This window comes from Marmota monax, unplaced genomic scaffold (assembly GCF_021218885.2).
Source record: "Marmota monax isolate L192 unplaced genomic scaffold, Marmota_monax_Labrador192_F-V1.1 WCK01_AAM20220418_F8-fsc00020, whole genome shotgun sequence".
Taxonomy (NCBI): domain Eukaryota; kingdom Metazoa; phylum Chordata; class Mammalia; order Rodentia; family Sciuridae; genus Marmota; species Marmota monax.
The window spans coordinates 8,096,170-8,122,738 of NW_026692912.1; the positions used below are offsets into that span (position 1 = coordinate 8,096,170).

At 52.4% G+C, this 26,569-nt stretch overlaps 1 protein-coding gene across 13 annotated transcripts in view; it reads left to right on the plus strand.

The window, feature by feature from the left end:
• Nucleotides 1-26,569, plus strand: part of Znf618 (zinc finger protein 618) — a 161,145-nt gene that overhangs the window by 114,088 nt on the left and 20,488 nt on the right. For 4 of the 13 annotated variants that reach the window (XM_046451223.2, XM_046451224.2, XM_046451227.2 and 1 more), the window contains 8 exons: nt 693-770; nt 1,333-1,371; nt 5,825-5,914; nt 6,797-6,832; nt 6,927-7,004; nt 13,211-13,270; nt 13,797-13,886; nt 24,869-25,108. In XM_046451223.2, the coding sequence (XP_046307179.1) occupies nt 693-770; nt 1,333-1,371; nt 5,825-5,914; nt 6,797-6,832; nt 6,927-7,004; nt 13,211-13,270; nt 13,797-13,886; nt 24,869-25,108 (711 nt within the window). The remainder of the gene's footprint in view (nt 1-692; nt 771-1,332; nt 1,372-5,824; nt 5,915-6,796; nt 6,833-6,926; nt 7,005-13,210; nt 13,271-13,796; nt 13,887-24,868; nt 25,109-26,569) is intronic. The other 9 variants (XM_046451225.2, XM_046451226.2, XM_046451228.2 and 6 more) reach the window with 3 other exon arrangements.

Consider the following 26,569-nt stretch of genomic DNA (forward strand, 5'->3'; position numbering starts at 1 on the left):
TTAGCCAGGTGCCGTGGCGCATGCCTGTAATCCTGCAGCTCAGGAGGCTGAGGCAGGAGGATCACGAGTTCAAAGCTAGCCTCAGCAACAGCGAAGCACTAAGCAACTCAGTGAGAGAGACCCTGTCTCTAAATAAAATACAAATAGGGCTAAGGATGTGGCTCAGTGGCTGAGTGCCCCTGAGTTCAGTCCCCGGTACCCCCCAAAACAAGATGCTGCTGCTGGCAAAAGGCAGAGGAGGGACAAGGACTGAGGCACCTCCTAATTTTGAAGTCTGTCCTCCTAACCTCTCTCCCATCCTGGAAAAGGGGTAGCCAGAAACGACCAGATGCATTTGGGGAAGGATTTCCTGGAGGTGCAGTTACTCCTCTCAGAGCACCCCACATTCCCCTGCACCTTCCTCCCCAGGTGTCGGCAGAGGGAGCCCAGGACGCCTCCTCTCTGTCTTTCCGATTGGGAAGCTGAGGCCCAGAAATGGTGGCACCTTCCCCAAGGTCACGCACAAAGCTGGAGACAAACCCGGGCCAGGACCCGGGGCCATCTCTGCTGGTCCATGCCCCTCTTTGCTTGCTAGGAAACTTCCCTGCCCTGAGACACAGTTAGCAGTGCCTGGTGGCATCACCCACGGGTCCTGGGCCCCTGTGGATTGCAGGGCGGCTGACGGGTCCCCTCTCTCCTCTTCTGTTTTCCAGGGTCCTACGAGTGTGGGATCTGTGGCAAGAAGTACAAGTATTACAACTGCTTCCAGACCCACGTGCGGGCGCACCGAGGTGAGCGGGTCCCAGGCCACCCCTGTCTGTTCTCTGCCCACTTTCCCACTTGGGTTCCATGGGTGTCCCCAGAGAGCTGCCAGCTTTTCCAGCTCTGGCTTTTCTTTCTGCCATGGGGGAAGGCCAAGGCGCTGAGCGAGGCCTCCTTAGTGTGGGGTACACATGAGCCGAGGGGCACCGCAGGGCAGGCTGCCCAGCCTCTGCCTCCAGGGCTCCCTGCCCCTCCAGCTGGGCTTCGTGCCTCCCGGGACGCTCAGCTCTGTGTGCTGTCGGCCACCCTGCAGGGCAGGTGCTCGTGTCCTTCTGTGTGTTCTGGTGACAGCGAGGAGTGGGCCAGTGGCTGCTGCCCATTCTGAAGCTGAGGGCCAGGAGGGCGGCACCTGCCTGCCCCGAGCCTGGCAGCGGGGAGCAAGCTGCAGACTCAGGGCTGGTTGGTGTCAGGGTCACAGAAGGCCGCAGCACAGTGCTCCGGGCCCCTCTCTGCCAGCTGCTCCACCTCCCCTCACTGTCCCCGTGGCCTTCTCCCAGCTCACCTCCTTCCCACTCTCACTCTCTCCCACAGACACCGAAGCCACCTCAGGGGAGGGAGCCTCCCAAAGCAGTGAGTACCCCGCTCCTCGTGGTTGGGCTGTGGGAGGAAGAGGGGGCTGTTCACTTCATCCCTCAGGGCGCCCCCAAATTTGCTTCTGAGACACACATAGCAGGGGTGCAGCCTCTGGAGCCAGAGGGTCCTTATATGGAGACAGAACTTGGTGCCTCAGAGAAGCCAGAGGGGGTCCTGGCAGCTCCGTTCTGGGGAGGTTAACAGGTGTTCTGTCCATGAGGGGTTCTCTGGCCAAATAACTTTGGGAATCCTTGAGCTGTAATTGGATGAGCAAGCATGTGGACAAGGTGCCTGGACAGAAGCAGCCCAGGCCACCTGGAGCGTCCCAGGTTCTTTGGGCACTGACTTACGTGTCTGGGGTGGTGGAGCTGACCTTGGAGAAATGCTGTTCTGGGGTTTCTCGTGAGCACAGCAGCCGTGGTCATAATTGCTTATTGGTCTTTGCCCCAAGGTGCCATATCCCAGCACCTGGGGCCACATGGGGCCTTGACATTTGCTTTGCTATGCAGGCCCAGACCCACTTGGGCTTCTGCCTGCCCCACACCCTGTGGGTCTGGTCATCAGCCAACCAGCTGGGTGTAGACTGGGGTGTTCACCCCTCACTGAGCTTCCAGAGCCTGCAGTTCCTCCCTTAAGTGAATATCCAAAGGCAGTGTCTGGGCTGGGCTGGGGCTCAGCGATAGAGCACTTACCTGGCCTGTGTGAGGCACTGGGTGTGATTCCCAGCACCGCATATCAATAAGTGAATAAAATAAAGGTCTATCAACAACTGAAAAAAAAAAAAAGAAATGTCTGCGCATGTTCATCAAAGATGTAAAGTCGCATATTCTTGGTGCACTAACAGCTCCAAACCAGAGGCCACCCAGATGCCCGGGGCTGGCTGAGTGATCAGCCAGCATGTTCCCCTGCTGCCATGCAGTAGCATGGAGTAGGAGAGGCGGGGCAGAGAAGAGGCTGAGGCCACAGAAAGCAGAGCCACGGGGGACAGCGGAGCTGGTTGAGTCAAGAGAGGGACCACCGGTGGGGTGGGGAGGTGGTGGTCCTCGGCCTCTGAGCCAGAGGCCAGCCACGCAGGAGTGACCATGTTTGCTTACGATCCGTGCACTTTCCTGCAGCGGGGGTCAGGATGACTTTCTGGAGAGGGCCAGGTGCTGAGCAGCTCAGGCCGCAGAGGCCCAGCGTCTCCACACAGACACTCAGCCCTGCCTTTGTAGCAGGAACTCTGTCAGGGACGGTCTGCAGCTGAGTCCTTAACCAGGGGACAAGGCAGGACCTGGCCTGGGTCCCACAGTGTGCCCATCCCCGTTCCTCATGTTTATTAACATTACCAAAACCTAAATGAACCCGAACAAAGCTGGCAGAGGTGCTCTGAGGCACGCAGGGCTCAAGGAGGGCCCTGGTGGGGCTGGGTCTTAACAGCAGGTCTCTGAGGCTCGGCCCGTCCACTCTGGATTCCTCTGCACTCCACAGGCAGGTTGGCTGGATACCTGGAGCTGGGTGGAGGCCCAGCCCAGCCCTCCCCCAGCCTGGCCTGACTCCTGCCTCCCTCAGTGGCTCCCTTCTTTTCCCATGGATCTCCCGTGGTCACCACATATTTAAGCTTCCCCGTTTGTCCTTCCTCAGCTGCTCTGGGCCTCACCTGTTCTGGGCCCTGGCCTCCAGCATCACCTCCACTGTGTGCTGGCTAGCTTCTGCAGCACTCGGGCCTGCTGGTGGTCAAGGCTTATGGTTCAGGGCGCCATGACCCAGGCCCACAGTGCTGCTTAGAGTCCTTGGTCAGCTCCCACACCAGCCTCCTGGGAGGGGCCTCACCATGGGGTCTTGGAGCCGAAAGGGTCCTGCAGAGAATAGCACGTCCATCCTGCCCTGTTTCCAGGTGAGGACACGAGTCCTCAGGAGCACAAGTCCTGCACCTTGGGAGCAGTGGATGTGGCCTGGACTCCAGGTCCCACACTTCCTAGTCCAGGAGGCGTAGAGACATCCACTCACTGCCTCCCCTGACAAGGTGGCAGTTGGCCCCACGTTGCTGCTGTCACATTGATTCTCTTTGTGAAGCAGCATTGGGTAACATACCCCCGGTTTGTCAGGCTGTCTGGCACGGTGCTCGTGTATTCCTTGTCACCACTCCGGGGAGGAAGGGATTAGCGCCATTCCCATTTTGCAGATGAGGCACAGGGACGAGGGGCCTGGTCAGGTGGGGTTGAGCTCAGGTGGCCTCAGCCTGGAGCTGGCCTCCCACATGGATTTGCAGGGCCTGTCCTGAGATGCCAGGCTCCCTGTGAGCTCTGAAAATGTGGTTCCACTAACAAAAAACCATTGTGTCGTCCTTGGGAAGAACTCTTGCCCTAATCTACCCGCCATTAGGAGTTGGGAATGAGGTCCCCCTCCATGTTGGGGAAACATGATAGTGTGGGACTGGACAGGGCTTTCTGGGCACCTCTCAGTGCAGAAAGCTGGGAGCCCATATTTTACAGGAGGGGCCACTGTGGCTGTGGCGACGGGGGCAGCCACTGGCAGGAGAGTTTCTGGGCAGACGAGGGAAGGGGGCCAGCCAGTCGTGGAGGGCGGCCAGCACTGGGCCTGAGAGGGATTTCTGGGTGGAGGCCTTTCTGGAATAGGCCCCCTCAGCTACTCCATCTCTGTTCCCAGGTGTCCACCAGTGAGTGCAGGTGGGATGGGCAAACTGGATTTAAGGTCCAGATGGGAGGCGACAGGGGAGGTTGCTCCCTAAGCTGGATTGCTGGCCTCCGAAAGTGAGTGAAGCCTGAATCAGGCTTGGAATCCTGGACTCACCAGCCTGGGAACGGTCCTGGGAAACAGTGCATCTCTCAGTACCACCCCATACCCCACCAATCTGGCCCTTGGAAGATTCTGGTACCCACCATCCTCAGAACACCTACAGGTGCCGAGGCTGCAGGCCCCTCGCTTAGGTGCCAGCTCATCTCTGCGGCCCTGGTGTCTGCTAAGGCCCTGTGGGAGTCTGCCAGTGCTGTGGGCGGGGTACGGGTGGAGGCTGGAGGGGAGATGCCAGCGTCATCTGTGACCCTAAGTTCAGGTAAAAGGGGGTCAGAAGCCTTCCACAGCACTGCTGGGTAGTGCAGCCTTGGGATGAGGATCTCATCAGGTCCTGTGTTGGAATGCTGAGGAGCTGGAGCAGGCCAAGAGGGAAGTGCCTCAGTTCAGGGACAAGGAACAGCTTATCTAGGCAGAGAAGGGGCCATGTGCCCCAACTCAGCCTTGGAGTTGAGTGAGCGTTTGAATCCTGGCTCTCCCCTCCCTCCATGCAGCCATGAGCAAGCTGTGGAACTGCTCGCTGCCCGGGGTCCCCAAGGAGATGGGATGGATGGGCCTCCTTAGATCTGTGCTACTGCAGACGTGGGTGTTGCCAGCAGAGGGAGGGTATCATCCATCCTGTGGGAGTGTAGCTCAGACTTTAGGTAGACCTGGGCGTCATCCAGACTTGGGCCTGTGTGGTCCTCTGTGTAGCAGATGTCCCTAAAACTTAATAACTGAAAGCAACAAGCACCAGCTCATCTCTGCAGCCCTGGCGTCTGCTTAGGCCCAGTTGTCTCCCAATTTCTTTGGCCACGAGTTTGAGCGTGGCTTCACTGGGTCCTTTGGTTCTGGTGCTCTTTCTTACGGGGCTGCATTCTGGGCTTTACCAGGTTTCATCTGGAGGCTCCACCAGCAGGGAGCACATTCCTGTGGTCATGAGCAGGATTCTCTGCTTCCCAAGCTGTTGGCCCCGGGACCTCAGTCTCATCAGAGGCTCTTGCACTGCATTCTATAGGCAGGTCACTAGGTCCAGCCCAGATTCAGGGGTGTCGTGCAGGCCATGGACACCAGCCAGTGAGGGTCACTGGGCCCCAGCTCTGAAGCCACCTACACTCCTAGCTGTGGACCTTGGGTCGGTCTCCTCTGGTCCTCAGTTTCCTCCAGCAGAAACGGGAGACTGCTTTCTTCCTCTGTTGCAAAGACTAACCGAGGAAGCACAGGGAAAGGCTGGCTCCTTGCACGTGCTCACCCCATTCATGTGGAAGCTGCAGTGATTGTTATATTCACATAATTTCTGTGTCGGGAGGTGAAACCTGTTAGGAGCCCACAGAGGGTGGCTCTGGGAGTCGTTTCCAGGCTCCCTGGTCACCTCCACAGAAGACCCCCAACACCCCAACCCCAGCCCGGTAGATCCAGAAGCGTTACAGGTCTGGCCTGGGGGCGGGGCACTGAGTGGCCCTGATGTGCACATGGGAGGGGCTCTGTTGAGCGATGTCCAGGCTGGGCCATGGCCCTCCCAGGTTCAGAAGAGGCTGCAGTGCCAAGGCCCAAATGCTCTGGAGTGGATTCTCCAAACTGCCGTCCAGCTTTGGGTCCAGAGGCACATGCACTGGCCAGAAACTCCAGCCCAGGTGACGGAAGCCCTGGCCAACACATATCTTTCCTGCCCTCGCAGACAACTTCAGGTACACGTGTGACATCTGCGGGAAGAAGTACAAGTACTACAGCTGCTTCCAGGAGCACCGGGACCTGCACGCCGTGGATGGTGAGCCCTGCCCCTGCCCACACCCTCCTCTCACCCAAAGGAAGGTCAGGCAGCAGTCAGAACCACAAGGGGGGTGAGCCACCGTGGAGGATCCTGGGGGAGAGAGTGTCCCCATCATTGTCCACGTATGCTCCTGTTAGGTGAAGCCAAGTGAAATCGCCATCTTTACAGGTCAAAAATCAGTCGAATGTTGAAATTTCATATCGTGTCATTTTTCTGTTTTATATTGAGCATTTGCATGCTCTACTGAAATTAAACCAGTTTTTAAAAGTGAATGATGACATTTTAGCATCTTAGATTATGGAGCTTGAAATTAGAACAATAAATTTAGGTAGTTAATTTGTAGAGTCTTAAGAATCCTGGAGAACCGGTAGTGGACCTGGAGAGCACCTGGGGCCTCCCACTCCGGTCCCGCCTGCGGCCTGTCTGAGCCGCGGCTCGGCTTCTCTTCTCCTCCGTGTCTCTTCCCCTTTGCTCCTGCTCTGGCCCTTGAGTGCACATAGATGACCCAAAAACATGTCCAGGCAGAAAGCATATGCAGGCCCCAGGGGGTGGGCACCTGCTGGGGTAAGGAGGGAGCTGGAGGCGCAGGCTGTCCTGGGGACATGCCCCCCCCATGGAGGGGACAGAGGACCCCTAACACCCCAACCCCAGCCCTGTGGATCCAGAAGCGTTCCAGGTCTGGCCTGGAGTGGAGGGGGGTGGCACTGAGTGCTCTCTGGCCTTCCACACTGGCTCAGGAAGCACTCCTGGCCCCAAGGGCAACCCCTGAACTGAGGCTGGGGGCAGGGGACAGTGGACAGAGGCAGTGACGGGCAGGGACTAACAGGGCTCTCATCTGCTTCCTTCCCTCTGTGGCTGCTGCCTCCTGCCCTGGCACAGTGTTCAGTGTGGAAGGGGCCCCCGAGAATCGGGCAGGTAAGTCGTTGGTGGCTGCCTGCCTTCCCTGTCCCCTTCTGGGCTCCCGAGACCTGGACGACGAGGGTGCTAAGGACCGTGTGTTCTCCCACAGACCCCTTCGACCAAGGTGTTGTGGCCACTGATGAAGTGAAGGAGGAGCCCCCAGAGCCATTCCAGAAAATTGGGCCAAGTATGCGGGACTCTGGGGCCGGGGCTGGGCGGGGCTGGCTGAGGGAGGCAGGGCTGCAGCCCGTCACTGGAGCGGTGGCATCTCACCCTGCAGCCACAGTGCCCACCTGTCACCACTTGGGCTGGGCAGTCCCAGGACATTAGTTCTCCATGAGCTGGGGACAGCAAAGGGTCAAGGTCAGGGCAGTGCAGGTGGCCAGGCCCCGGGCTGAGCCAGGGCTCTCCCACCCACCTCTCGGTTGTCCTCGCAGTCTGAGCCATCCTGCACCTCGGCCTCCCCTCCTGTGGGTGAGGACGACACTCCTGCAGGCTTGTTGGGGGATTAAATGAGATCACGGACAGAAGCTGCTTGTCAGCACAGTGCCTGGTACATAGTTGGTGCTCAGACGGTAGCTTAGTCACTTGAAGGGGCTTAGCTGTGGATGAGGCTGTGCGGGCGGCTGCCTGCAGACACTCCGTCCCACTCCCATAAACCCCCTTGAGGGCAGGAGTCACCCCTGTGACCTGTTTCCAGCAGACTTAGACTTGAGCATTGTGGGGACACAGCAGTGAGCAGGACAGATGTGTAACTCACACGGGGGTCGGGGTAGGGGCAGTAGACAAGTAGTTAACCAGGCAGAGAATCCCAACCCAGAGAGGAGCCTGGGAGCCCGGGGAGTCCAGCCTTGGGAATCCAGGTTGGGGACAGGGTGGGGAATGAGCTCTCACATCACACTCAAAGGCAGGAGGGGGCGCTGGTTCTGAGAAAGGAAAGGAGAATTGGTGAGGAGCTCAGGTCTCAGGGCTCTCGGGGCAGAGGGTGGCACCCTGAGTTCCTCCTCACAGGAGTGAGCAGAGCCTTTGCCAAGTGGGGAGGAATTTGACCAGGTTTGCATTTCAGGAAGACCAGTGTGGCTTCTAGGAGGAGGAGGGATCTGGAGGGGACTGGTGGCCAGCCTGGGGAGGTGTGTCCAAGAGCATTTGCAAAACAAAGAACAAGGGGGTGATGGAATCCAGGTGGGTAGAAATCAAAGGAGCCATAACACCAACATCAGCTTGCCCCCCAGAGGGAGCCCGGTGCAGCCCAGCGAAGGCTGGGTCCCCCAGAGGCTTGTTCTTCCTGGTAAGAGGATGGTTCTTGGTTTTCTTCTTAAAGCATTTAGGAAACTGCAGAGGAGATAATGTCTGCAGAGTGGATGGCACAGTGCCCGCCACGTGCATAGTGAACCCTTGGTGGACGGGGCGGCTGGAAGTCAGATGTCCCAGAGGAAACACAGATCTGAACCATACAGGTTCCCAGCATAGTCAGTGGGTAGGACAGACGTCCATGTCAGAATGAGGACAGAGGCAGCGTGCCATGCTCTCCCAACTGTCCACTGTGTCCCCAAAGCCCCACCCTTCCAGCTGTGGCATCATTATTTTGAAGACAGGCTTTGACTCAGGCCTGGGTATGGATGCTGGTGTCACCTTCCTTGGGTGCCTACCCCTCTGAGTGTCCCTTGACTCGCTTGTAAATTTGACCTGTTCTCCAGGGCTGTTGTGTACACAGAATGTCCAGCCCCACACCTGGCTTGGGCTGGGGGTGATAAACGAGGCATGTTACTGAGAGATGCTCTCCATTTGCCAGCTGTGTGATGTCCGGCGAGTTTTTTAATCTGTGTGACCTTCAGTCTCTTTAAGCTAACGTGGTGTGATAACAATAAGACTCTCCTTCCAGGATTGTCCTGGGGATTAGGTGGGATGATATGAGTAAGGGAATTAGCCCAGTCCTTGATACCTACTCGGGAAGCATTAGATCAGCGGGACCTGTTAACCCCAGGAAGATGCAAAGCAAGAGGAAACTCGTTCTGTGTTTCTGGAAGTATCTGATAGACAACCCGTGCTAGGACCTGGGAGGAATTACCACAGGTTATTAGGAGTGTGGAGTTGCATCAGGTCGATCAGACTGGGTCCAGCTGCCAGCTCTGTGTGATGGAGCGAGGCAGACGCCTGCTGCCACTCAGAACCCTCCTTGGGAGAGGAGTGTTGTTTCTAGAGCTTCTGCAGCTTCTGTGCCAGTGCCACAGGACCTAGAAACAGCTAAGCAGAGGGCACGGGCTCCAGTGGAGGCACTGGGGCATTCTGAAGACCCTGGCTACCCCAGGTGAAGCTCTGCAGGTCCAGGGGAGAGGAGCAACCCTGGCAGCAAGCATGCCTTCCCTGTGGCACTGGCTGAGCAGTGAGACAGCCGCGTGCTTAATTAGGAGGGTGTTGGGTGGATGTCACCTCGCCCTTCAGCTGCAGACCCGAGAGTCACCACTGTGATCCCGGGAAGAGGAAGGATTGGACAGTGTGTTCATGTTGCCTATTAAAACAGTAAAGTGGGATTCGTTTCTGGCTTACATCACCTTTATGCCTGGATAAGGAAGAGTCACTTGGAAAACAAGCAAGCGTGGGACCCCACATCACTAGAGAAAGAATTTAGGAGACTCCAAGGAGGAGCGTCTCTCTCAAAGTGATCTTCCACAAAACCTAAATGAAAAAATTTTGATGTCTTCAGTCAAGTATAAGGAAGCGTGACCTGTCTTAGCCACTTGGGCTGCCATAACAGAAGACCAGACCTAGACCTGGTGGCTTCACAGAAGTTCATTTCTCACGGTTCTGGAGGCTGGAAGTCCAAGGTCAGGGTGCCAGCGTGACCGGGCTCCCTCTCCTCCTGGTTTGCAGATGGCCTGCTTTTCCCTGTGTCGTCACAGGGCAGAGAAGCAGGACCAGAGGTCCCAATGGACATCTGGAGCTTCTTCCCCACCTCAAAACCTCATCTGACCCCAACAGGAGGGACACATTTCTGCCCATAGCAGGAAAAAAAAAAGGAGCCTCAAGTTGTAGGGTAGAGAAGCAAAAGGGCAAGAGGAAGGTGTGAGAGGAGGAGGGTCCTGGCCAGCAGGACAGTCAGATCAGAGTGCAAACCCCCACTGTTTAGGAGGATGTTGGGTGGGTGTCAGCTCGCCAGGGTGTCCAGGGCAGAATCAGCCTGAAGAAATGGAACTGGAGAGGGACATAGTTAAATTCTGAGGGTAACAAGGAACACGTGATGAATACAGACAGCAGGGGACCATCCAGGTAGCTGGTGGAGGGACACCACTGGGGCGGAGGCGGCACTCCGAGATCTAATAAAAGAAAATGTCGCTCAGGCGCAGGAAGACCTGGATGTGCAGATTTACCAATTGCTCATCATGGGTCAGGTGGAGTCAATGTAGAGCCCTTTACCTAAATAAAACAGCTATAAAGGGAAATGCCCCGCCGGCATCCAGGCGTGGGGAAGCCAGTCACCTACATACGAAGGCAAGGTACACTTGCCTCAGACCCGTGCAGCATGAAGTGCTGAAAGAGAAGAGATGTGTTTTAAAAGGGGGAGAGGATTAATCTGAGAATTTTTAAATCAATTATGATTAGTACATAAAAAAGCAAGGGCTCAGAAACATACCGTTTCTTAAAAAAATTATTCGAAACTCTGTTCCAGGGAGCTAAGCCGTAGAGCACGGGTAAGGGCTCAATTTTGTAACTGGTGAGAGGGGAGCAGGGATGCAGTAAAGTAGGCTGAACCTTTCCTGCTCAGCGAGGAATACCACACTGGAAGCTTGCTTTAAGATGGATTCTTAGGTCCTAACACGGATTCCTGAGATCCGAATCTCAGTGGAGCCCCGTGATCTGTGTAAGAGTCTTTCCAGGTGATGTGTAAGTGAGCCCAAGTTGAGAAGCCCCCGAGTTAAACTGTATTTCTGTGTGATGACAGACTTAAAAAATCTAACTTTCCACCTGCCAATTTGACAATTAGAGAGATATACCTTAAAAAGTCTATGGAAAATAATGGAATCTTAAAGCAAAGCATGGAGTTCACAGACCAAACACCTGGAAACCAACGGAACAAACCAGAAAGTGCATGAAAAGGAGAAAAGATGACAAGGGTCATTATTGCAATGCTTGGGACCAGAAGTGTTTTGGATTTGGGATATTGTTTCCCCTGACTTTGCAATATCTGCATCTACTTAATGACATACCTTGGGATGGGGCCCACGCCTAAACATCAGTCATTTTTTGTTTCCTAACCACCTTACGCATATAGGCTGAAGGTGATCTTATAAAATATTTTAAATAATTTGGTGCACGACCCAAAGTTTTGTGACGTGGAATTTTCTATTTGTGGCATCTGGTCAGCACTCAAGTTTCAGATCTTGGAGCATTTCGGATTTCGGGATTAGGGATGCTCAGTTTGTAAAACCAAATCAACGAGAGCAGTAAAAGCAAATGGCATCATCTCCTCTTTTAGAAGCCAAAAATTGTCAGGTTAATCTAAAATAATCCAATTACTAACAGTTTATTAGAGATATACGTGGTTGATTCCTTATCTTTTACCCTGAGCCATGCTCTTTCCGAGGTGCCATTTCCTGCGTCCTTAAAGAGATTTAAACCCCCCTCATGGGTTTTCGCAACACTTTGTAGGTTTCCTCAGAGCATCTGTCATGTTGCAGTTTTAAATTTGTTTGTGTGGCTACTTGGTTTTTCCGTCTCAGCTTCCTGACCAAAACTCCTGGAAGACAGGAATCGTGCCTGTTTTGGCTTAGGATTTTGTGTTGGCACTTAGCACAGTCCAGTCAGTCAAAGTGCAAGGACCGGGTCTGTAGGTGCATGCAGACAAATAGGTAGCAGAAACCAACAAATTACCAAGAAGCTGACATTAACGCCAGGCTAATAAAACAGTTCAAATGTTAGAGCAGCAATTCTTCACCTTCCCCAGGCATTGGAATATTCTTGTTCCAACACACATCAGTTGGCTCCACACCTAGAATTTTCTTTCAGTGGATCTCGGGGGCAAGTAGGGAGAATTGGCATTTATGAGGTTCCCAGGAGTGCTGACATTGCTAGTCCAGAGGCTGCACTTGGAGACCTGTATTAGAAGATGGTTTCATGTTCATGAAGGATACACATGATACAGTTCATCATGAAGATTTTTATCCCGTAACCCTTATGTATCAAATAACATTGTGTCTAAATATACATAGTAAATTTAGAAATGCAATGAAATGGGAGGATTTATCACCACATTTTATCTTTGCAAGAGCAACTAGACAAACAAGATTATGTATTGAATAATAGAATGAATACAGTTGATTACTTTGAAGCCCATAAACAGCAGGTAAAATACATGTCTTTGCCAGCGTTCATGAGTCAGTTACAGAGATTATTTAACAAAAATTCTGAATCTCTCTGTACTGGGAGTGGAAAAAAACTAAAAACAGACCAAGAAACCAGTTAAGAAAAAAGACTTGTAACATATATAACAAAATGTTGATATCCATAACCTACAGAGTTTATTGATTTAAAAAAAAAAGGCAGATAGACCTATCGAAGCACTGGCCATAAACGAGAGAGGAAATTCACAAAAGAAAAACTGTAGTTAATTAAACATGAAAATAATCAATCTTGTTAGAAATCAAAGAAATGGAAAATACGCCAGTCGTGCTGTAGAGTTCTCCCTGCTAGATCTGCCAGATGCAGGCAGAGGACCATACCCAGCGCCAGCTGCAGAGTACAGAAACAGTCCTTCTCGTGCCTTCTGGGTGGTGTGGGGGTGCTGTGCTTACCCAGAGCCTTAAAAATGCAAACCCTTTCCCCACCTCTTGTAATACACCCTGAGGAAATAACAGGGAGATTCTGTGTCGTGACCTGTATTTTGCAATCACTTGCAAAACTAACAAGCAAATGTGCAAAACTTTCTGTAAGGATGTGGTCACAGCATTTTTTGTTTTGGGTTTTTTTTTTTTGTTTGTTTTTAAATAAGGGGGAAATTTTTTTGAAACGCTTTGAATGTCCCTTGGTGGAGGGGACTGGCTCAGCGAATTCCAAAGTCCCGTGGGAGCCGTGCAGCCAATAACAGCTGCAGAGATCGATACTTATTGACTGGGCAAGATGTCCACAAAGGATTGTCGATTGAATACACTAGGTTACAAAGAGGATATTGATCAGGGCCGGCTAATTCAAGGCCACAGGAGCCAGACAAATGATATCAAGAGAGAAGCATGCCCCAGAGGAGCAGAGTGCAGGGTGGGGTCGGGGGCCAGAGGACAGGTTCCTCTCTGCTTCCAGGGGGTAGAGGCTCTCTGTTTGGGGATTACAGGTGATTGAAATTTCTCTTTATTTTTAAAAATTTGTGCTTGTATTTATCAGTATTTTATAATTTTCCCCCAGTGAACAATATTACATCAGACATTTTTAAGAAGAAAGAAGTTAGGCAAAGCCAAAAGAGAGGTAAAGATAAAGTCTAGTGGGGCCTGAGAGGAAGAACTGACCTTGCTGCCCGTGGGAGGGGGGTGCCTGGGGACAGGGAAGGTCCCCCGAGAGGCGGGACCCTGGGTGTGGCCCCTGCAGAGGGCAGGGCTTACAGAGGACTGGTGGAGAGAGTGACATTGGAGGCCAGCTGGGGTCACGGCCGGGGTGGGCTTGGGTGGAGCCATGGAGGAGGACAGCATGTGCCAGGTACTGTTCTAAGCACTTGACAGACACATTTAATCCTCACAGCAATCCTATAAGGTGGCCTACCATTAACTCCATTTTACAGTTAGGAAAAGTGAGGCACAGAGAGGGGTTTGGAGACTTATCTGAGGGTACACAGCTCAAAATGGCTGAGCTGGGATTTGAACCCAGGCCTTCTGACTCCAGAGTTAGGGTGGATTCCAGCTGGTGGTCCCAGAAGGAGGAGGAGTTGGGTGGGGATGCTGATGTTTCTGGGAGGGGCCGGGTGCCCGTTCTCACAGGTCCTCTCCTCCTTGGACAGAAACTGGGAATTACACCTGTGAATTCTGCGGGAAGCAGTACAAATACTACACGCCCTACCAGGAGCACGTGGCCTTACACGCCCCCATCAGTGAGTACCTTCTCCCGTGGGGGGTGGGGAGGGCAGGGTGGGGCAGCAGGGCCAGCCCTTGGCCAGGGTCAAGCTCTGCCAGGGAAGGGGGAGAGCCTGGGAGTCAGCTGTGGTCGCTGGATGTGGCTGGATCTGTTCCGGGGCCACCTGACCACAGGGGCTAGCGTAGCTCGGCAGGCCCCATCTTCATCCGGCAGGGTCAGACCCCTCCCGTGATGGTCTCAGAGGTCTAGGGCCCATGTAGACTTGTAGTTAGGAAGATGGGTGTCATTTGTCCAAGTCTTGCAATGGCCTTGTCCCCACCTCCTTGAATACATCCAGATCATGAGGTTCCTGGTTCCTAGCCCAGAGCCAGCATTCCGTGATGCCTCAGTGTCTGAGCAGATGCAGGGACTGGCCCAGCTTAGGGGCGTGGCTGACCAGGACAGACAGCCACCTCTCTGCCTTGTGCAGGGCCAACAAGGGGGAGGAAGCACTGAGCAGGAAATTGGGGGCCCTGAGTGTAGAGGCTTGCTGGGGAAGTGGTAGCTCCCCTCTTGTCTCTGACGCACAGTCCCTCACTCCACGCCTGGCAAAGACAGGCCCCAAGTCCCCTCCCCGCAAGGACACAGGTGTCCATTCTCCTTCCATTCTCCCTATGATGCCTGTCGGCCCACTTGCAGATTTCCCAACACCCCTTCCGCATGTCGGAGGGGCTCCGTTCCAAGTCTGTGTGGTAGGAGACCCCTCGGTCCTCTACCCCAATCTGTGAGGTAGGGAGCCCTCGGTCCTCACCCCTCCTGCAGAGGAGGAGAAACCTAAGCTCTGATGGGCAGGGCTTCTGGGGCAGCTCCGGGCATCTCAGGACAGCCGGGCCAGGTGTTGGGAATCCGTGGCAGAGCCGTGGGGATCCCACCCCACTGGATGGATGGGAAGACTCAAGTCAGGAGGCTAAGGGAAGCGTTCTCAAGGGTCCCTGGGGTTCAAGCCCCTCACAGTCTGGGAGACCCCAGACCCTTTGGGCCCTGTGAAGAGCAGCAAAGCAGGGGCCTCTGGAAGGTGCTGGGTGGGGGCGGAGGACGTTGTAGGCAGCTTCCTGGCAGCTGTCCCCTGCTGGCAGAGTGGTGGAGGTGAAGCTTGTCCCTAGGGGCAAGAGCTTCAGTCCTGATGTCCGGCACTGGCCTGACCCTTGACCACTGCGTGATGTTGACGGCTGTTCCCTTCTCGGGTCCCAAGTTTCCCATCCGTGGGAATTCTCAGGGCCTTGCAGCCCAGGGTGGAGATTTCCAGCACCTCCAGCAGACACCTGCGTGGCCCCGGTGCCCACCACATAGCCAGGTCATGTGTAGGGAGAGAACGTAGAGTTCCTACCGGGTGGGCACCAACCCAGCCATTTGATTGACCCCTGGTGCTGGTACGCAGATGTCAGGGCTGTTTGTGGGCAGCTGTTCCCTGGGCTGTCCAGTGAAGCAGTGACTTCCTGGTGTCAGAGGGTGTGCCCCAGAATGCACTGGCGTGAGGGTAGGTATGAGGCCACCTGCACTCGCTGTCACCCTGGGGTGATATCTTCAGCGCTGCTTCTTTTTTTCACATATCGAGTTGAGTGAGGTCAAGGAGCTTGGCTTTGAACCTGCCTGCACTCCAGGCCCACGCTCGATCGCTCGGCGGTCCCACGCTGCATGGTGGACGTGCAGTAAGAAGGGGACGCAGAGCTTACACCCTACGCTTCTTCCCGAACGTCCTCATGCTTCACTTCTAAAGGGCCGTCTTCTTTTTCCTGTTTCTTATTTCTTTTTCTTTCTGTCCTAGATCCTATTTATTTTTCTGTGTCTATCGAGTGAGCCCCTGTTCCTTGCTGGAGTGTGAGGACTCTAGCTACATCTGTGTTTCAAATACAGCATGAGAGGTGTAGGCTCGATTCAGCAGGATTGGTTCTCTAAGAGACAGTCATTCTGAGGGACCATGACAAGGAGATTTGCATGCTGATAGGGTCTGCGGAGGTCGGGGCAAGACGCGACAGTGTCATCAGGTGGGATCAGGCCAAGGCTTGAGCTCCTGGTCACGGAGAGGGTGCAGAAGGAACTAGGCTGGCCGTGGGTGTTCTTATGAGTGGAGTCGTGTATTTTTTGTGTCTGCTGCTTTTGCTCAGTAAAATGTTTTAAAGACCCGCACATGTTATCGTATGTGTCCGTTTATCCATTTTCACGAGGGTCAGTATTCCATTGTACAGAAATTCCTGTTCACCTGGGTTGTTCCCAATTTTAGGCTCTTAGAAGTAAAGCTACAATGAAAATGGTCGTGTGGAGCTTTCTGAGAGCACGTGTCCTTTTCTCTTGGAGAAGTGCTAAGGAGTGGACTTAGTGGGTCATGGGTACGTAGAACTTTATAAGAACCCATGAGCCATTTTCCAGCATGGCCGCAGCCCCTCACACACCCGCCAGCCACATCTGGGAGTCCCACGGGCTGCGCGTTCTTGCTGGTGTTAGGTGGCCCGGGGCTATCGGTTTCTACAAGGGGTTTGCCCTTCCTTGGTGACTAACTGTGTTGAACATCTTTGCTTTTGCTTATTGTCTGTTTGTACATTTTCCTTTGGAAGTTGTCTGTTTAAGCCGTTTGCCCATTTTGGGGGTGAGTCCACTGTCTTTCTGTTAACTGTAGGAGCTCTCTGCACATTCCTGCGGGCCAGGTCCTTTGTCAGACACAGGAGGCGAGGCTGTGTTCCCCAGTGTCTGCCGGGCCTGTTGGTTTTCGTGCAGTGCCTCCTGGTGCACAGGTGTTGGTCATTTTGATCAAGGGCTATTGATCGATTTTTTTTCTACAGTTAGCGCTTTCTGGGACCTAATTCAGGGGTAGCCTTGCCCACCTCAAGGTGGTGAACGCATCCTCGTTAGACAGTTCTAACTTTTGCATGTGGGTCTGTGAGCCACTTGGAGTGATCGTTTGTGAATGATGTGAGCTGTGTCAGTCAGGATTTGTTTCCAGCCATGCAGAGAGGTACCTGGGTGTTCCTACCCCGTCTGAACACAAAGATTTCTGTCTTTTTGCAGTGCATCAGGTAGATGTCTTCCATGGGTCTCATTAAGGTATCACTAAGTATTTCATGTGTGTGTGGAGGGGTGTTTGTTTGGTTTTGATGCTAGTCTGATTTTTAAATTTAATTTTCTAATTTTTGTTGCTCTTACCTATAAACAGTTAATTTTTGTATATCGAATTGGCATCCTGCACCTTGGCTGAAATTGCTTATTCTAATAGGAGTTTGTAGATTTCTTAGCCTCTTCTTTGTACTTGATGAGGTCACCAAGCTAAAAAAAGAGTCAGTTTTGCTTCTCTCTTTCCGGTCTGCACCCTCTTCGTTCACTTATTTTTTCTGACCTTGCTCGGTTAGGGCCCCTCAGCACCGTATTGAACAGGGGAAACCAGCCGATGCAGCCCCTGGCTCCCGGTCATGGGCGTCCGTTTCTCCTCACCGTGAGCATCAGCACTTCCGTCCAGGGGTCTTGTTGGCTGAAGTGGTTTTCTTGGGTGCTCTTTTTTGGTCAAAGTCGCCTTCCTCCAGACATCACTGGAAGTTCTTATTGTAAATTAGTGTTGAGATGATGGGGCGGATGCTCCTCTTTTATCCCTTTAGTGTGGTAAATTACATGGGTTTTGGAAAAAAAAAAAAAGAAGGAGGTCACCAGGCCTACGCTTTATTCAGATAGATGAAGACCATCAGAAAGTCTAACTGTGATGCACTGGAGGAAGCCGCAACCTCACGATGTTCCTTCTTTGCCAGAAGAATGATCTCCTTCTTTAAACATCTTTTTTTTCTGATCGTACACATCTAGGGGTTCAACTTGATGATTTGATGTACAGGTATATGTGTGTGATAATCACCACACCAAGTTCTTGCAGAGACATCCAAAGTACTTGAAAAGCCCGGGTAGTTTGTACAGTTAATTTGCTTTCAAGAGTGTGCATTCTGCTTACTCCTTAAAGAATTTACAATTTCCCAGGATTTTACCTGTTTTTTAATCACTCCCCAAACTCTCCAAGGGTGGGGAACTCAGTCCTAGGATTATAGAGTACCCCACATTCAACCTGTTGTGTATTAATGACAGTTGTAATCAAGGAAATAAGTATTTCTAGTGAAAATTTTTTTAAAAAGTTATTGAGGTATATAGTCACACAATAAAGTGCTTGTGATTTAAAGTATACAGTTTAATAAGTTCTGACCGACGTATGTACCCATGAATTGATCACCAAAATTCCGAACATGGACAATATGCCTCACTCCCAATACTTCCCAGTGTCCTTTTTAATTCCTCGATTGTCATCCCCTGGCCAACACTCATCTGCTTTATGTTACCGTGGAGTAGTTTGCACTACAGTTTGCCTACAGTTTCACATATATGGAAACTTACAGGACGTACTCTTTTTTTTTTTTTTTTTTTAACCTGGGGGGAAATCTGGCTTTCACTCCGCATAATCTTTTCCGGAATCATCCATGTTTGGAGGTATCAGTAGTTCATCCTTCTAATTAATGAACACAGTCACGCATTTGCTTAGGGGTGGATTCACACTGGAGAAATGCATTGCTAGAGGGTTTCATTGTTGTTCATTAAGGAGTGTGCTTCTACAACCTGAGATGGCCTTATCATTACGTGTTCTCATCTTATGGGGCCACCGTTATGTACATGATCTGTTTGTCATCAACCCAAATATTATTGTGCATCATGTGACAAGTAGTTTTGTTGTCTAGGTGTACAGGCCACAGTTTCCCCTATCTGTTCATTCATGGTTGGTCATTTGAATTTTCTTTTCCAGTTTGGTCTTTGTAGGAAGGATTATTTAGAAAATGTATTCCATTTCCAAGTATTTCGGAATCATTGAGAGTTTGGGGATTGATTTCTAATTTAATTCCATTGTGCTCAGAGTACATACGTAGGGTGACTGCTTGTCTTCTGAATTTGTTGAGACATGTTCTATGATATGACATATGGTCTTACTTGCTGATTTTCAGTAACCAAATGCCTTTTATGTTTACCTGCAAGGAAAAAAGAAAAAGAACAAAGAATACACCCCTCTGCACACTTCTATATGGTGTATACTGTAGTAGGTTAGGTCAGTGGTTGGTGCTGTTCAAATCTCTGTGCCCTTTGAATTAGTCTGCTTGCTTTGCTGTGACAAAATACCTGAGAAAAACAAGAGGGGGGAAGGTTTATTTTGTCCTGAGGTTTCAGTACATGGTCCTCTGGCCCAGCTGCTTTTAGGCCTGTGGAGAGGCAATACATCAGGGTAGGAGCACGTGGAAGAGAAACACTGCTCCCTTCATGGCAGGCAGGAAGCAGAGAGAGCTCACTTTTTATAACAAAGCTCCTCCCCAAGCATTAAACTATAATCCATCAGTGGATTAATCCATTCATGAACTGAGTCCTCATGGTTGAATTGCCTCTTAAAAGCCACATCTCCGGACACTGCCTCCTTGGAAATCAAACCTTCAACACATGAGCTTTTGGGGACCTTTAAGAGCCAAACCATCACACCTGTTCTTGACTTTTTTTTTGTTTAGTTTGTCTTATCAGGTACAGAGAGGAAAGTGTTATTTCCCTTTTTTAGGTCTTCCAGGTTTTGATTCATCTTACTTGAAACACTGTCATTAGGTGTACACGCTGGTGTCATGTCATGATGAGTTGACCGTTTTTAAAACTGTGCTATGCCCTTCTTTATCTCTGATGATTCCTGGTTTTCTGAAATCTTCTTGTCTTCCTTTGTGAATTAGGGTTTGCATGGTATATTTATTTTCACCTTTTCTTTTAGTGTATTTATACCTTTATATTTGAAGTGTAATATAGTTGGTTCTTATTCTTTTATCCAGAATAGTGATCTTTGCCTTTTAATTGAAGTGTTTAATCCATTTACTTTTAATATAATTTATTGATGTGGTTGGATTTAAGTCTAACATCTTGTATTTTTTCTACTTATTCCATTTGTTCTTGTCATTTATCCTTTTCTCTTTTTTGCCTTCTTTAGTATTAATCAATGTGGGGTTTTTTTGTTGTTGTTTGTTGTTTTACTTTCTACTAGTAATTCTTTTTCACGCTGTGGTTTATATTATGTATCTTTAATGTATTATCGTCGATCATGAATGTATATCAAATACATGACATCCAGTGTAGAAGCCTTGAAATGATATACTTTTTTTTTTTTCAGTGTTGGGGATTGAACGCAGCACCTTGCATCTGCTAAGCGAAATGCTCTGTCACTGAGCCACATCTCCTGCCCCAACAGTATACTTCTTATTGCTACCTTCCTAGTCTGTGCTGTTCTTATCATTGTCTAAGAATTGCTCTTTTAGCTTTAAACAGCTAAGTATTTGTTGAAGTAGTTAAGAATTGAAAAAACGCCTTTTATGTTTACCCACATATGTGCCATTTCTGTGCTTTCTTTGTATAAATATGAATTCCTTTTATTACCATTTTTTTCTGTTCCTGAAGAACTTCCTTTAACATTTCTTATATTATAAGTCTATTGATGAAAGGTGCTCTCCACTGAGATGTTTTTATTTCATCCTCTCTTTTGAAGGATGTTTCCTCTGGATATGGAATTCTAGGTTAAAGTTTTGTCTATCTGAGATTTATTGAGCTTCTTCAGTTAGTTTATGTTTTTATAAGAGTTTGGGGAGTTTTTAATCAGTATATTTTTAGATATTTTTATGTAATTTTTCCTTCCTATTGAGACTTTAATTACATATAGATGCACATTTGATAATGTGTACAGATCAACTGAAGCTGTTCATTCTTTCAGCTTTGTTGAAAGAATACTTCCATTGCATATATTTTATGCTTCTGGTTGGGTATATTCTGCTGCCCTGTCTTCAAATTCACTGATCTTTTCTTCTGCATCATCTAATCTCTGTAAGTTCCATTGGTTCTTTTTTTAAAGCTTTTATTTTTATCTTCATTATATTTGTGTTCCCCTTTAAAACGTATTTTTTCCCCTATTAATGAGGATTGAACCAAGGTCCTTGCACTTGCCAGGCAAATGCTGTGCCCCTGAGCTGCAAGCCCAGCCCTCCTTAAACCTTGGAGCATATTTATAACAGCTGTTTGGGGTGCTTGTCTCCTAATTCCATCATCCCTCTCATTTCTGTGATGCAGTTGACTGGTTTTCCTCTTGGTTGCTAATCTCAGTTTCCTGCCTCACCAGGAGAATACTCATTCTGTTCTGCACATTGGAATGTTACCTTGTGGAGCGACTGGATCTGGGGTTTTCCTTTGGAAAGTGCTGAGCGTGAGTGGCGAGCAGCTATTTACTGACAGGTGGACTGGATACTTCAAAAGCTTGTTTTCAGGCAGGGAGGGCCGGTCTGGAACCTTCTGATTCCAGGGTTACACTAGCTCCTTTAGCACACGGCCTTGCTGGGTCTCCGTTGAACGTGTGACCCATTCAGCAACGTTGCTGCTCTCGGGCAGGTGGGACAGCCCCGGCCTTGTGTGACCTCCTGATCTTGGCTCAGTCGCAGCCCTCTGCTGTCTGTCTTGGGCTCAGCTTTGCAGAGAGCTGCACACATGCAGTTGTGGATTCAGCCAGAGACATCCAGGGGGCCCTCTGCACATTTCTGGAATTCTTTCCTTTGCACAATTCTCTTTGTTATTCTGCCCTGTGAATTCCAGCCACCTCAGAAGTCCGACCCTGATAGCTGTCTCTGCAGTTCAGTGGATGGCGTGCTTCCTCTGGAAACACTTGTTTCTGCCCTGCAGAGGTCCGGAACGACTCAGGGGCTCCTGTCATCTGATGAGTCACAGTTCTGACCACCTGGGATCAAGGCCTGTCATCATGGGTCTTTGTCGCCATTCCAGCTTTACAGAGGAACATGGCAGGAGGGCTGGTCCTCACCAGGCACTCCATCATGGCCCGAGTGAGGAAGGGTCCCCATGCCGGCTCCTCGTACCTCATGCCTCCCATCCACTCCCTTCTCCAGATGCTGAGCCCAGGGCTCCATCAGCCTTGAAGTACCTTCCTCTCCCTTATGGGGTCTCAGAGACCCTGGTCTCTTACTCTCTTAGTTATCTGGTCACTTCACTCAAATCCCTGTGTCCCTGTGATTTTTTTTGCCCCAGTTAAATTCCCAGTGTTCCAAAGGAGAGGCCCGGTGCTGGTGTCTTCAGGTATCTAATATGTGAATGGCTCCTGTGTTTCTGACAAGGGAAGCCAGCCAATTTGAGGAAGGGATTCCAGCGTTCCACGTAAGGTCAACGGATGGAGCAGACTGTTGGTGACTGGAGTTGGGAGCCTGGGGAATTCATCCTGGCTCAGCCCTGGCCCTGTGTGGCTCTCAAGTGGTTCCCAGATCTCTCTGAGCTTCTGTGGCCCCACCGGCCTCACACCCTCGGGGCCAGTGAGATTGTGATGGGTCAGATAGCTTCGTGCCCTGACTGTCCCCTTGTTGGCATCCCCTCTCTGATGCTCCCTGCTTCCGCGTTCTGAGTTCTGCTCTCCTGGCAGTCATGGGGGCCGCGGTTTCTGCTGAGCACTACCTGTGTGTCGGGGAGGACTGGGGACTCCATGCATGGGGTGAGGGGTGGCAACTGGAGCGCCCCTGCCCTCAGGAAGCTTGCAGGCTGATGGGGAAAGAAATATGGTCACACAGCATGTCATTGTAAATGATGGTCAGTTCTTGGGGGGCTAACAGGTGGCCAGGTGAGGAGGGACCAGGGAGGACTCCCTAAGGAAGAGCTGTTTCAGGTTAGCATACGGGAGCAGCAGTCAGGGATTTGAGGGAAGAATGTCCCAGGCAGAGGGGATGATGTGAACTTGAAAGAGACTGGGTATTGGAGAAGGTGAGTGCCCTGGGCCAGCGCTGGAGAGGCCAGCAGGTCCTGGCAGCACATAGGTGAAGGCCCGCTTCATTAGATCAGGGGCTACATGGTGTCCCTTTGGCCCCTACCGCAGAGAAAGCAGGGCTGTCCCCGGGAGTGCCAGGTTTTTACAGCAGAAATCAACCATGAGAGAGGCCAGTCTAGAGAGGATCCTGGAAAATGTCCTGCAGGGCTGCAGAGGGACAGCAGCTTGCTCGGAGCTCTCTCCCTCCGCCCAGGTCCGCAGCTCTCTGTCCCTATGCCCCAGTCCCTGGAATGTGTGAGGTGGCACCTGGGTGAGGTGGCGGAGGCCCTAACGTTGTGCAGCGGCCTCCCTGGGTGGCTGGCAGACGGTGCTCCTGTCCTGTCCACACTGACCTCCTGCGTGGCCATGGGAAACCTCACAGCCTGTCTGGGCCTTGTTTCCTGGTTTCTAAGAAACACCAGCAGTCGCTCCTGGCAGTGGCCATCCAGGTGCCCCCGTGGCTTTCTGGAGTCTCTCATGGAATCCCTGCGGGCTCTCATCCAGAGGGGCCGTCCCTCTCAGCAGTGGGGTGAGGCAGGGAAAACTGAGGCCAGGAGAGGGTGGTACAGAGGCCAGGACCCGGAAGCCAAAAGGGACAGAGGTAGCATTCAGAGGTGACTGGCCTCACTCACTCCAGTCTCAGCGCGGGTCCCGTGACAGCCTCCTGCCCTGGTGCCCACACTCACACAGGGAGACAGTGGAGAAACCAGAGGTGGGCTCTGGGCAGCAGCATGGGCTGGACTGTGCAGGTTCACTCTGTGGCCTCAGGCGGGGGGGCATGCTATTGGAAGAACCGTCCTTGTACTTGCAGCTGAACTTGGGGGTCACTGAGGTCCTGGGCCTCAGCCAGAGGGAATGTGTGGAAGTATCTGTGGTTCCTAAGTCAAAGTCCAGAGAGTGGAAGCCCAAGTGGCCTTGGGATTTCTTTCTGGGGCTGGTGGGACTTCCTTAAGGGGCCCCAACTGAGAACTCCCACTCGTGGCCTCTGGCCTCCGTGGTAGAGGTGTGCACTGAGCCCCTCTGTGCCCCAGGTAGGGAACACCAGGTCCTGGTGCCCCGGTTCCTACTGCTCACTTCCTGCGTGGCCTTGGGCAAGGCCCTGCATCCTGCCGCTCTGTCCTGAGCTTTCCATCTGGTCACGGCCTTCCATCCTGGGCTCTGAAACAGTGGGCGGAGTCTCTGAGACCCGGCTGGGCACCGTCCTAGGAGCTGGGCGGAACAAGGCTTATGCCTACCCCCAGAGGCAGGAAGTGAAGCCAGGTTCTCCCCAGGCAGTGCTGGAGCCAGGCGTGGGAATGCCAAGCTCTGCTGGTCCTGGGGCCCCCTGGCGAGCACCCCAGCATCCCTCTCCTTTGCCTCTTCCTCTTCCTGCCTTCAGGGAAGGGCATTGCAGAGTTTGCATGACCTCTTAAGGGAGAAGACCTGCCCACTCTTAGTTTCCGTGGGAGTGGGCCAGGTCTGGGGGCTGAGCCACTGGTGATGCTCCGCCCACCACTGTGGACACGACCGCCAGAGGGAGAAATTTCCAGAGTCAGCTCCGGTTCCCCGTGACCCCGGCTTCTACAGAAAACTCAAAAGAGAGGGAGACAAGGCCCCTGGGCAGTGCGACAGGCGTTTCCCCAGACAGCCTCAGGGGACTGCTGCATTTGGCCCACCACGGTGTCAGGCACTGGGTTGAGCACTGTCCCCGAGAACAGCAGTTCCCGTTGGGGTCCACTGGGTACTGCAGAGCCCTTTCCCTGTACCTGCCCCCAGCCTCCCATCCACCCAGCACGTCCTTACCAGCTGTCCTTACCTCTGAGCCCGCCTGCCTTTCCAGGAAAAGGGGCTTAGAAGCCACCTTCTAGAAGATGTGCTTGGACCTATAGTAATGAATTCAGACGCCCCGAAGACGGGGCTGGCAGGGGGACAGGTCATCTCTGAGGGGGCTGGTCAGTGGCCTCCAGGTAACAGTGTGAGCTGACAGTATTCCTCAAGGAAGCCAGGGAAGGTTCTAGACTCCTGGACTTTCTTAGGCCCAGGGAGTGAGAGCCTTGCTCTCAGTAGACCAGGGTCAGCTGGGCAGAGCTGTCCCAGCTCTGGCACATGGCTGCCTGTGGCCTGAGGGCCCCCGGGGACTGAGAGCGTGCCCCTCTCAGGTGCCGCCCCTGGGTGGGAGCCGCCGGACGATCCAGACACGGGCTCTGAGTGTTCACATCCAGAGGTCACCCCGTCTCCACGCTTCGTGGCAGCGAAGACCCAGACGAACCAGTCGGGGAAAAAAGCTCCGGCCTCCGTGGTCCGCTGTGCCACCCTCTTGCACCGCACCCCTCCAGCAGCCCAAACCCAGACGTTCCGCACTCCAAATTCGGGATCTCCAGCAAGCAAGGCGACCGCAGGTACCAGTGGCCACATCACCCCACACTCCCTCCACCCCCAACCTGCCACAGCCGTGTCTGGGGCCATTGTTCCCCTGCAAGAGCAAGAACAGAGGTCCCATCATGCTCTGGGACAAACGTGGGGCCCAGCTCTGCCGCGGGCTGGCTCTGTGACCATGGCAAGCCACCTAACCGCTCTGAGCCAGGTCCCTTGCCCTAAATAAGAAGGTTGTACAAGACGATTTGCAAACTTTTAAAGTCATAGAGTATTTTCTACCAAATTAAGGCCCAGGGGTCTGTTTTATTCGGCCTGTGTAAGCTTCTACAACTTATTAGTGGCCAGCATTTGAACGTGAGGAGAATTTTGATTTCTAACTGACACTGAGAAGTCAGGCCTGGCTCTTGGGCCCACGTTCCTGCAGGGTAGCAATTGACTGTCTCCTTTGCCCGGGAACACGTGTGCTCCAGCCCGCCATCCCGCCCTCTGCCTCCACCCCCACAGCCCCAGGCAGGGGTCATCTCTCATCGTGTCCACTCTGTTGTCTGTGTTCATCCCGCCCCATTCATGTCTGTCACCTGCCTGGACCCTGTTGGCATGAGCTTGCACTCTCTGCTTCTCGTACAACTCAGTCTGAGGATGTCCTTTCCCTGTGGAGCTGCTGTCCCTGAAGCAGGCGGCTGATGAGAGCTTCGTCCTCCTGGCCGCCCCGTAGCTGGAACTCCCCATGAAACCCTTGCATGAGACAGAGGCCTGGTAGGGCACTGGGGGACGCCAGCTCCAGTCTTTTCCTGGTCAATGCAAGAAGGCGTCTGGCTCCAGAAGGGTGAACAGGCAGCAGACAGTCCCCAGCGGTCATTCCATCTAGAAAACAAACAAGAACTGCCCGTGCCGAGCACCCCTGCCGGGAAGGCTTGAATTCATACCTGCACAGGACCAGCCTCGGCTGCCTGCCTGGCTTGGTGGGAGTTGGGGTGGAGTGGCCATGTGGGGCTCCGGGGACTTCTGGCCCTTCAGTTCCCTTGAGGCCAGAGCCAGCCCCTAAGCATGCAGGTGATCTGAGTGCTCGGATGAATGAGCCACTGGTTTGTGTGGCCGAGGACCCAGCTGGGTGAGAGCCGTGCTTGCCTCTGCTCAGGTTCTAGAGGCTGCTCTGGGCAGCGTGTGGTGGTTGATGTTTACAGTGCTTACATCTCCCGAAAGGAGAGGAGTCAGTCACCTCGAAGGCCGTGGGTTTTGGGGACGGTTGTGTTTTTGCTACAGTAGTTACAAATTAGTTAGAAGCAGCCAGGTCATGATGATATCATTGGCGGTAGAGGTGGACTCACCTGGATAATGGGATCTTGGCTTTCAGTCTCCATCTGACACTAGAGCTTTGTGGCTGGGACTTTGCACCCAAGTTTCTGCAGAGCACTGCCCACAGGGGCTGATGTGGCATGTGGCATGTGGCAGCTATTGAACCTCCATGTTTTGAAGCAAGTGTC